Raw genomic sequence first — 11,356 nt, 5'->3', positions numbered from 1 at the left:
TGAAATATACAACAATCAGACATTGTCAGTGTTAGCATCATGATTTTACTCACATTCACAGTGGGGGAATATACACTTCAACTCATAAACACACAACACACAGTACACTACTTTTCCCTGCCACTTCACTACACAAAAACATGATCTTAATCCATCTCAACAAACTTGATTTGTTACTTTTTTAGTCACATCTTCTGTTTGTGCAACAGTTTCAACTCCAAAAACCCCACTCTACTGAAGAGAGGCTACAGCCATGCACAGCACGATTGTCATACATAAGACACTCAAAGAGAAAACATAACAGAGCGCACAGAGGGGAAATGATTTGTTCAGAGAGAACAAGCTTGAAAGTATGATCTAAGCAGTGCTTACACAAACAACAACAGAGAGAAAGGGTTCAGATGAGCAACTACAGTAAATTCATGATAGTAAAAGAAAGGTTGGCTTGTATGAAAAATGTTTTTAAAAAACAGCACTAGCCATAGTTTGATATCATGGTCAGTCTTCTACTTCAGAATTCCCCATCTGTTGAGGGATTTGGTTCACTCCACTTCACTTCAGTCCACTAGACTCACCACACCTTTAAGATGTCAACTATGAAGTTCTTCTTGGTAACATTGTTATCTATGTATACAAAGTGTTTCATGCTTCTTCAGTGTAAGTAACACTGACTGGCCGGCGTCAGCAGCCCGGAAACTGCTGCTGTGATTGGTTGCGGCTCTGTGCGGCTAGGAGCTGCTGCTGCTGCTGCAGGAAGCTGATCACCTCAGGACTCCTGAGCAGAGACTGAAAGACACACACATTTACATTTTGTTAATTCAAAGTCAAAATGAATTCATACTTATGCATTTTTAGCCTTAATAAGAGTGTGACACCCTCTGCCAAAGTTGATTAAAGCTACTTAATCTCTGCCTTGGAGAAAATAACATGAACATTGTTAGGGTAAGGCTTGTAATTAGGGTTAGGGTTGTAATTAGGGTTAGGGTTGGAATTAGGGTTAGGGTTGGAATTAGGGTTAGGGTTAGGGTTGGAATTAGGGGTAGGGTTGGAATTAAGGGTTAGGGTTAGGGTTGGAAGTAGGGTTAGGGTTGGAATTAGGGTTAGGGTTAGGGTTGAAATTAGGGTTAGGGTTGGAATAAGGGTTAGGGTTAGGGTTGGAAGTAGGGTTAGGGTTAGGGTTGGAATTAGGGTTAGGGTTAGGTTTGGAATTAGGGTTGGGGTTAGGGTTGAAATTAGGGTTAGGGTTGGAATTAGGGTTAGGGTTAGGGTTGGAAGTAGGGTTAGGGTTAGGGTTGGAATTAGGGTTAGGGTTAGGTTTGGAATTAGGGTTAGGGTTAGGGTTGGAATTAGGGGTAGGGTTGGAATTAGGGTTAGGGTTGGAATTAGGGTTAGGGTTGGAATTAGGGGTAGGGTTGGAATTAGGGTTAGGGTTGGAATTTGGGGTAGGGTTGGAATTAGGGTTAGGGTTGGAATTAGGGGTAGGGTTGGAATTAAGGGTAGGGTTGGAATTAGGGTTAAGGTTGGAATTAGGGTTAGGGTTGGAATTAGGGTTAGGGTTGGAATTAGGGGTAGGGTTGGAATTAAGGGTAGGGTTGGAATTAGGGTTAGGGTTGAAATTAGGGTTAGGGTTGGAATAAGGGTTAGGGTTAGGGTTGGAAGTAGGGTTAGGGTTAGGGTTAGGGTTGGAATTAGGGTTAGGGTTAGGTTTGGAATTAGGGTTAGGGTTAGGGTTGAAATTAGGGGTAGGGTTGGAATTAGGGTTAGGGTTAGGGTTGGAATTAGGGGTAGGGTTGGAATTAGGGTTAGGGTTGGAATTAGGGGTAGGGTTGGAATTAGGGTTAGGGTTGGAATTAGGGTTAGGGTTAGGTTTGGAATTAGGGTTAGGGTTGGAATTAGGGTTAGGGTTAGGTTTGGAATTAGGGTTAGGGTTGGAATTAGGGTTAGGGTTAGGGTTGGAATTAGGGTTAGGGTTAGGGTTTGGGTTGGATTTAGGGTTAAGGTTAGGGTTATGGTTGGAATTAGGGTTAGGGTTGAAATTAGGGTTAGGGTTGAAATTAGGGTTAGGGTTGGAATTAGGGTTAAGGTTGGAATTAAGGTTAGGGTTGGAATTAGGGTTAGGGTTAGGGTTGGAATTAGGGTTAGGGTTGGAATTAGGGTTGGGGTTAGGGTTATGGTTGGAATTAGGGGTAGGGTTGGAATTAGGGTTAGGGTTGAAATTAGGGTTAGGGTTGAAATTAGGGTTAGGGTTGGAATTAGGATTAGGGTTGGATTTAGGGTTAGGGTTGGAATTAGGGTTAGGGTTTGAATTAGGGTTAGGGTTTGGGGTAGGGTTGGAATTAGGGTTGGAATTAGGGTTGGAATTAGGGTTAGGGTTGGAATTAGGGTTAGGGTTGGAATTAGGGTTAGGGTTGGAATTGGGGTTAGGGTCAGGGTTGGAATTAGGGTTAGGGTTAGGGTTGGAATTAGGGTTAGGGTTGGAATTAGGGTTAGGGTTAGGGTTTGAATTAGGGTTAGGGTTAGGGTTTGAATTAGGGTTAGGGTTGAAATTAGGGTTAGGGTTGGAATTAGGGTTAGGGTTGAAATTAGGGTTAGGGTTGGAATTAGGGTTAGGGTTGGAATTAGGGTTAGGGTTAGGGTTAGGGTTTGAATTAGGGTTAGGGTTAGGGTTTGAATTAGGGTTAGGGTTAGAATTAGGGTTAGGGTTGAAATTAGGGTTAGGGTTAGGGTTGGAATTAGGGTTAGGGTTAGGGTTGGAATTAGGGTTAGGGTTGAAATTAGGGTTAGGGTTAGGGTTGGAATTAGGGTAAGGGTTGGAATTAGGGTTAGGGTTGGAATTAGGGTTAGGGTAGGAATTAGGGTTAGGGTTAGGGTTTGAATTAGGGTTAGGGTTGAAATTAGGGTTGGAATTAGGGTTTGGGTGGGAATTAGGGTTAGGGTTTGAATTAGGATTAAGAGTGGAATTAGGGTTAGGGCTGGAATTAGTGTTAGGGTTAGGGTTGGAATTAGTGTTAGGGTTGAAATTAGGGTTAGGGTTGGAATTAGGGTTAGGGTTAGGGTTGGAATTAGGGTTAGGGTTGGAATTAGGGTTAGGGTTAGGATTGGAATTAGGGTTTGGGGTAGGCTTGGAATTAGGGTTGGAATTAGGGTTAGGGTTGAAATTAGGGTTGGAATTAGGGTTAGGGTGGGAATTAGGGTTAGGGTTTGAATTAGGATTAAGAGTGGAATTAGGGTTAGGGCTGGAATTAGGGTTAGGGTTGGAATTAGGGTTAGGGTTGGAATTAGGGTTAGGGTTAGGGTTGGAATTAGGGTTAGGGTTGAAATTAGGGCTAGGGTTAGGGTTGGAATCAGGCTTAGGGTTGGAATTAGGGTTAGGGTAAGGGTTGGAATTAGGGTTTGGGGTAGGGTTGGAATTAGGGTTAGGGTTGGAATTAGGGTTAGGGTCAGGGTTGGAATTAGGGTTAGGGTTGGAATTAGGGTTAGGGTTGGAATTAGGGATAGGGTTAGGTTTGGAATTTGGGTTAGGGTTGGAATTAAGGTTAGGGTTGGGGTTAGGTTTGGAATTAGGGTTAGGGTTAGGGTTGGAATTAGGGTTAGGGTTGGGGTTGGAATTAGGGTTAGGGTTGGGGTTAGGGTAGGGGTTAGGGTTGGAATTAGGGTTAGGATTGGAATTAAGGTTAGGGTGGAAATTAGGGATGGGGTTGGAATTAGGGTTAGTGTTGAAATTAGGGTTAGGTTTGGAATTAGGGTTATGGTTAGGGTTGGAATTAGGGTTAGGGTTGGGGTTAGGGTTGGAATTAGGGTTAAGGTTGGAATTAGGGTTAGGGCTGGAATTAGGGTTAGGTTTGGAATTAGGGTTAGGGTTGGGGTTAGGGTTAGGGTTAGGGTTGAAGTTAGGGTTAGAATTATGGTTAGAGTTATCTGTATGATTACTCCACATAAGTGCAGATGAATATGTATGTCATCTTCCTGTTTGTCACTCACCAGTCTTTTCTGATTAAGGACCTGCTCTATCAGAGATGGTCTGGCTGGCCGGTCCCCCATGGCACCCAGACGCTGTTTGTTCACTGACACAGGACGCTCCTCTGAGTTCTCCTGAAGAAAAAAATCCACATACAACAAATGAACAGTGGAATTTATTTGTTTCAGTGTTCATTTATGTCTGAATTTCATCTATCTATAGAAAGTAGTGTGAGGAGTTAAATGGCTTACATTACTGTCTCCTGATTTGAAAGTAGAAATGACACTTAGTCTTACATCAAGTTTCCCACTGGACATAGCCTGATCGCTCTTCTTCTTCTTGTACTTGTCTTTGTACATCTTATTGCGGTGTTTCTTGCACATCCACGGTTTCCTCTGCTTCGCCACCTGAGTCGTGGTCTCCGTGCATCCTTCATAGGTGCACTGTTTGGGGGCGTTGTCTCCCTCTGAGGCGTCCTCGTCGTTCAGCTCCTCCGGGCTCGCAGCGCTGTCTCTGGGGTCCGAGGTGTCCAGGACGTCGCTCTCCTCGTCCGGATCATCCAGGTCGTAGGAGGAGGCGTTGTTGTCCGGCTCGTGTGGTGTGGTCACATTTCTGCTGTCCACGACCCCACTCTTGTTCACGTAGTACCTCTGCCCGTCTTTAGTGAGCAGGAGAGTGGCGTCTTTGTCTTTACTTGCTGATGCTGAATTGTCATCTTCACTCATGATTAATTAAAGTAAACAAATGTAGTAAAACAACAACAAGCTGGTTAGCTGCTTAGCTAACAAACATCCCTTTACAGGCAGCTCACGTCAGCCGGCGTGGCTAGCTAAAACAGATATTCCTCGACATGTGCACGCCGCGTTCCTCATGAAAAGGGAGGTTTATAATCAACAGAACATACTGTGTAAATATATTTATGTTTTAAAATAGACTGAGGTTACACTGAAGGGTTTAGACTCCCTGATCCTGTGGCATATCGATAACAAGGGTTCTTCTTCGTTGCATCCTTCTTCTTGAGTTGATTGGCAGTTTGGAAAGAGCATTACCGCCACCTATCGGCCTGGAGGATGGAGCCATAGATTGGCAGAGAACTAAAACTTAAACAGAAGTTAAAAGTAAAAATTATAACTACATCACAATAAATATGTAAATCAGGGGTGTCAAACTCATTTCAGTTCAGGGGCCACATACAGTCCAATTTGATCTGAAGTGTGCCAGACCAGTAAAATCATAACATAATCTATAAATGACAAAAACTCCAAATTGTTCCCTTTGTTTTAATGCAAAAAATTCCAATACCCTAATTAGGGTTAGTGTTGGGTTTAGGGTTTAGGGTTTGGGTTGGAATTAGGGTTAGGATTAGGGTTAAGGTTGGAATTAGGGTTAGGGTCAGAGTTAGGGTTAGGATTAGGGTAAGGGTTGGGGATAGGGTTAGGGTTAGGGTTGGGGTTAGGGTTGGAAATAGGGTTAGGGTCAGGGTTAGGGTTAGGATTAGGGTAAGGGTTGGGGATAGGGTTAGGGTTAGGGTTGGGGTTAGGGTTAGGGTTGGAATTAGGGTTAGGTTTAGGGTTGGAAATAGGGTTAGGGTTAGGGTTAGGGTTGGGGTTATGATTGGAATTAGGGTTAGGGCTGGAATTAGGGTTAGGGTTAGGGTTGGAATTAGGGTTAAAAAAAGTACATTCTGAAAATGTTCACATTACATGAACTATCTTTTTAGAGAAACAGCTGTTGTATTTTTCGCCATAATGAGTCTCAAAGTGTGGCTAGGTATGATATTCTTTAAGCCCTGAAAACTGCTGCGAACACACCGAGCACACAGGGTTCCCAGTCACGTCACACACAGAGAGTTATGTTAAGAACAGATAGATTATAATAACGAAGAAGGTAAACTTGACTATTATGGACTCCTCAGCTCCAGCATGAACAGTTTGCTTGCTGGACATGCTGTTCTATGCAGGGGTCCAAAAAGTCACAAATTTCCACCAGATTATGCAAACTGCAAATATTCTTTTTCCTCACTTTGAGAAAAAAAGTCCAGGAGCGCTATTCAGGTGCCCCCTGTCAGCTGTTTGATTGTAGGACAAATTTGAAACAGCAGGTATATTTATTAAAAAATTGCAGGTAATGTCTTCTCTGTATTTTTTTCACTTTGCAGAGTCATCCCGTGGGCCGGATTGGAACCTCTGGCGGGCCGGGTTTGACCCCTGATGTAAATAAATTAATAACCCTGCATCCTTTAAGAACTATGTCAGATGCTTATGAAATCCCTGATACCTCTCCCCGAGTAGATTAACAATATTGAAGCTTAGCTCTATGTAGCATCGATTTGAGCTCCCTCTTTATCCCTACATTCAAACAGCACATGATGAAGAGACTCAGAATCTTCCACTTAGATGTATTCAAATTCTGTTGAGAGACTGATTTAACCCTTTGTGTCCTATCCTCAGTCTGGCAAGGATCTTCTTTTCGATTTCTGCCCAGCTTCCCCCGTACACCCACATGTTTCTCTATGTTATATAAATGTCTGCCTGTATTATGTATCCAAATATTCTCACCATAGTTTCCCCATTTGTCTTTTAATGATTGGTTTTCTGTCACATTTACTCAGTGGAATCACCATACTTACTGTTTGTGATCCACAACCTCATTCTTTTCAACTCCAACGTGGGCAAGAACCCAAAAAAGCCAAACCCTCAGACCCACTACTATAAAATGAGTATATAAGATGGCAACTTTCAAAAAGCAGATCTTTTCTACATGCTTGAACTATATTACTTGGATTTTATTCATCAGCCCATTGTAAGACTATTAAAATAGCTGGTGGTCTGATGTTCTCTTCTTTATTGCAAACTGTAGCTCTGGGATGAATACTGCAGCTCCTGTTCTACCAGTCTAAAGGTTTTTTGAGTCATCTGTAAATACAATAAGTTTATCACTGTAATTCTTAGTGCAATCTTCCCATTAGTTGTCTGTTTGGCTTTTTTTCAGTTGTATTTAAATGTAATGATGGCCTCACAAATAACCAGGGTGGGATAACTGAAGCTGGAACTGTTGGACAGAGATGTAAACTACAGAGACCAACCAAAGCTTTTAACTATCACTGCGCTTCCAACATGTAGGACTGCCATGGTCAGGTGTGAACCACTTTGTCCCTGCAGGTTTCCCTAGTATGCCAGCATGAGTTTCATCCTCCTCATATGCAACAGCATCTTGTGTTAGAAGGCCCCCTAGTGGTAAGAATAACACATGCATGCTCCTCTGATTTTTGACCACTGGTTGAACAATGAAAACAATCTGAAGACATCACCTTGGCCAGACCTAAAAACTGATGTTCCTGCAGGTTAGAATAGCAACAACAAAAAATTGGTCCAGGTCTTAGGATATTTCTGTGATCAAAGTGAAAGCACAGACATCCTTCTGAGAGTCAGTGCTTGCCCTGAATAAAAGGGAAACTGTATAATAGAGAAAAAGAGTTCTTTGTGTCCTTTTTTTTTAAACTTAGAAGCTGTCCTCTGGAAGAAATATGGGACATAGGGGGGATTCATTAGCGTTTGTTCTTGGCTATTTATAACGCCTCCTTGCAATAACCTGACAATACTTGTAAGACTTTGTTGCAACTGAGGTAAAGCCAATGCAATTTTCCATCTCAGTATAAAACTGTTGATTTTATGGAGTGAAGATTTTAATATAATGCTGATTTAAAGCTCTGGTGTGGAACTATTAGTGTGGGTTGATTAGGTGCCCCTTGTATACGTGTAAGTAGTGCCATTTTTAACAAATCATATTATCCATCCATCGATTATCTTGACCACTTATCCCGTTTGGGGTCACGGGGGGCTGGAGCCAATCCCAGCTGACTTCAGGCGGAAGGCAGAGTACACCCTGGACAGGTCGCCAACCCATCACAGGGCGAACATGGAGAGACAGACAACCATTCACACACACACTCACACCTACGTGCAATTTAGAGTGACCAATTAACGTGGTGAGCATGTTTTTGGACTGTGGGAGGAAGCCGGAGTACACAGAGAGAACCCACACATGCACGGGGAGAACATGCAAACTCCACACAGGAGGGTGCTACCCACTGCACCACTGTGCAGCCCCAAATCATATCATTCTGCTTCATTTTAGTGAGAAGATGTGTCACATGTTTAGGAACTCTTGCATGGAATCTGTTAACAAACAGGCTGTTTTTGCAGCATGCTGGTAATTTCCTTGTCCACATCAGCACCAGAGGTTTCAGGCATTCATAATACCAAAATATAAATATTAAATCTAGTCACCGCCTGCTCAATTTGCTTTAAGAGGTCATAAAGAGGCATCAGTATTAATGTCAGCCTGTAGAAGCCTTCCTCATGAGAGCCTTAACTTCACAAAAAGTGCTTTAAAACACACAAAATGACAATGTATTTTTGAAACATATTTTAATTATTACTATTAGTATTGATAGACCATTGTAGAACAGAGGTACAGGTATTGATATTGCAACAAATTGAAATACTGTGGTGCAGCTGTGAAAGCACTTTGGTAAAACCCATGTGCCCGTGTGCTGGAGCGAGAGTGGATGTCAACAGCACAACAAATTCATACTGATCAGGTCAACATGGCGGCACATCACTGAATGTCTGTGATGATGAGAATAGATACAGAAAGATACAGACACTTGAGACGACTGCAGGGAAATCATCTGTAAAAAAACAAATAGCAATCACTCCTGGAGCGTCACTTCTGGTCTTTGTCTCACATCAGTTACTGGAAATCCTTTTACTGGTTGCTTTTGCAAAAGAAGTGACATCATTCCCAGTGTCCAATAAGAAGCAAAGATTGCAGTCTTTATAGAGTCATCCAGTTCAGGTCAGAGTCGTCCACTTCAACGCAACCGAGTCATTTCATTTCAACCTGATGATCTCTTCTTCACTGTATTTTCCTTGCCGCCTGACTCACTCACATGTGACTGTTGTTTTTTTTTTCTACTGTTCTCAAAGACTTACTAGTAAAGAAATATACTGTATTGTGAACTATCAAAATAAATAAAGTTATGTTATTTACATAACATATAAACAACACTTCATCACGAAACGTTTTTTTTTTTTAATAAGAATAGGCTACTGTAAGTCTGTCATGCTTTCATCTGAGTAAATGAAGCCATGAATGAGGTTGTACAGAGCTGAAATAAATATTCTTCCACCCTTTTTAATCTTTACTGCTTTCCAAGAGTGCTGCTGGTTCTCTGACGTCTTTGTCTTAGACCTGTTTGACTGCAACTGCAGTACTTTGTGCAAAAAGGCAGCCCTCATAATCTGTTCATTGTGTACGTTTACCACCAAAAAAAACATGGTGACATGTATGCCTTTCTCCACTGCTGGAATATATGCATGAAATATGCTTTTAGTGTTGGAAAAATGTAAACAAGGCTTAAAATGTGGGAATGAGTATCAAAAAATGTCAAGATTAATATGAAATCAGTACTGAATGAGAGAATGTTGAAATGTGTGCCATGAGGAGAGAATGATTCAATTGTTGAGTTTGCTACACATGCACCGAGATGCTGCTGTATTTTTTTTCTATGAAGATGTGAATGAATAAGCAGTTGACAAAATAATACGGAGGAATTGAATGCACCATTATTATCTTAATAGCAGTCTGTGTAAAATGTAAACTGTAATACTGCAATCCAACATTACAGGAAGGCAACGCCAATACTGTGTGGAGCACAGAATTATAGCACAAGTGCTGACTTTGATCTCACATTTATCTTTTTTTTTCAATGAACACTATTTTTTTAAAACATATTTGTAAGAAAAACAGATTTCTCCTCAAATCTACTGCGACCTACTACAAAACATGAGCTCTACTTCTACACATGTTCCCTTTCTTTCTTTTCCCCCAAGCTGTAAGGACAAGTCAACAAAAAAGTCCTTCTTGAAAAAGGGATATACATATCAAAAAATGTAGTGAATAAAGAATGAGTAAATAAGGTTCAATAAAACATGAACATTGGTCCATATTCTCATATTGCCTCGTGGAGCTGCTCCACCTTAAGGAAGTTCCCATGTTGAGCTCGGATCATTACTGAAAGGGGGGAACAATAATGCCCCCCTTTCTGGCTCCTTGAGCTCTGCAACATGTGCTCAGATGAGAGAACGTTTAAAAGAAATAAAAAGTTTTTCACATCATTTCTTCTTTCTCCATCTTCCTCTTGGTTCTGCTGCCTCTTTAGTCTTCCTCCCGTAATCTCTACCCCCTTTTTGTCCTCCACCCATCCTTTGGTCGATCTCTCCACCAGACTTGGAAAGACAGATTCAGGGGAGCTTTAAGTTCAAGTATTTTTTTTTTTTTAGTTTTCCCCCTTCCATCCAGATATTTTTTTTTAGAGACTGTAGGGTGATCTGATATCTCCTCTTCCTCCTCCTCCTTCACATGGAGGGAGGAGCTGGATAAGGACTTTCCCTCCTTCTCTCACCTTCTCCTCCCCCTCTTCCTCCCTTCCACCTCCTCTCTAGAAGGGCGAGGTGGGGGAGTAGGCGTTACTGGCAGAGCTGATGGAGATGTCATCAGAGTCAGATGGGAGGCTGGGGTTTGGGGAAAGGTCAGAGATAGTGTCAGGGGTCAGAGGGGGCAGGTTGGGGAGACAAGTAGGATGCTCCGCCCGGAGTGTGATTGTTGTTGATGTTGTTGTGACTGTTGTCACTGTTGGCATCATCTGCAGAGGCAGTGGCTTCACATCCGGGTAGCGTCCTCGTCTGAGAATCTGCCCCTCCTTATCAAAAGGGGTGGCCTGAAGGAAGAAGAACATTATGGTCAAATCCTCTGATGTAGAGATCAGATTTCATTCAGCGTGGAGGACCAAGAGACTCTCTTATATGATCAGCAAGTTATTAAAACTTCTTTATTGGACATTGAGAGGAAGGCTTTACAGCAGAATTTGCATTTTTATAATAATAATTCTGCACATTGGTATTCACTGTTCATTGTTTTACTTTGACATTTCTGTTCCAATTAATAATTTACACAGAAGCCATCTTCTTCTTCTTCAGGATGGAAAGGCTCAAATGCTGCCGTAATGTTGAATTGCTGTGTTTAAGTTTTTCAGTCATCCTAATGTGAAATATTTGAGTCATTATTTTTTAATAATTGATCATAAACCTACACCTGGAGGTGCAGTTGAGTCATATTTCAATACTAAAACAGTAGTTGTAGTACCTCACTGGCTACCTTAGCTGTAACAGCTAATGTCAGCATTCAGCCACCTCTTAGCTAACATTACAAGAAAGTTATATTTTTCCTAATGTATCATGTAACACTACCAAAGTAACTTTAGCATTCAGCCCCTTCCTAGCTAACAGTTCCATAAGCTGTGACTGGATACTAATGTTAGTTAGTTGTTTTGCA

General features: G+C 41.8%; 2 protein-coding genes across 4 annotated transcripts in view; both read right to left on the bottom strand.

Annotated features, from left to right (window-relative positions):
- Positions 1-25: 25 nt before the first annotated feature.
- On the bottom strand, positions 26-5,004 carry rfxap (regulatory factor X-associated protein). Of its 2 annotated transcripts, none has more exons than XM_034684033.1 (3): positions 4,210-5,004; positions 3,982-4,092; positions 26-786 (listed from the first exon to the last, which is right to left on the bottom strand). In XM_034684033.1, the coding sequence occupies exons 1-3, from the start codon at positions 4,681-4,683 to the stop codon at positions 682-684; spliced, it is 690 nt and encodes a 229-aa protein (XP_034539924.1). In that variant the 5' UTR covers positions 4,684-5,004; the 3' UTR covers positions 26-681. The 2 variants fall into 2 exon arrangements, with proteins under 2 accessions (XP_034539924.1, XP_034539925.1); XM_034684034.1 differs by having other exon boundaries at positions 4,255-4,999.
- Positions 5,005-9,698: 4,694 nt separating this feature from the next.
- The window catches only part of dclk1a (doublecortin-like kinase 1a), a 66,275-nt gene continuing 64,617 nt past the window's right edge, over positions 9,699-11,356 (bottom strand). For both annotated transcript variants that reach the window (XM_034683833.1, XM_034683832.1), the window contains one exon: positions 9,699-10,742. In XM_034683833.1, the coding sequence (XP_034539724.1) occupies positions 10,685-10,742 (58 nt within the window). In that variant the 3' untranslated portion in view covers positions 9,699-10,684. The remainder of the gene's footprint in view (positions 10,743-11,356) is intronic.

Source organism: Notolabrus celidotus, chromosome 5 (genome assembly GCF_009762535.1).
Source record: "Notolabrus celidotus isolate fNotCel1 chromosome 5, fNotCel1.pri, whole genome shotgun sequence".
Taxonomy (NCBI): Eukaryota; Metazoa; Chordata; class Actinopteri; order Labriformes; family Labridae; genus Notolabrus; species Notolabrus celidotus.
The sequence above is the reverse complement of the archived record's forward strand: the minus strand, read 5'-3'. Positions and strand labels throughout refer to the sequence as shown.

Bases quoted from the DNA above. Each gene is read 5' to 3' on its own strand.
- rfxap (XM_034684033.1), bottom strand. From the start codon at position 4,683: ATGAGTGAAGATGACAATTCAGCATCAGCAAGTAAAGACAAAGACGCC. The intron at 4,093-4,209 runs GTAAGCCATTTA...TTTTTTCTTCAG, and splicing joins TCAAATCAGGAGACAGTAAT to GAGAACTCAGAGGAGCGTCC. The intron at 787-3,981 runs GTGAGTGACAAA...TGTGTCTTTCAG, and splicing joins TCCTTAATCAGAAAAGACTG to TCTCTGCTCAGGAGTCCTGA.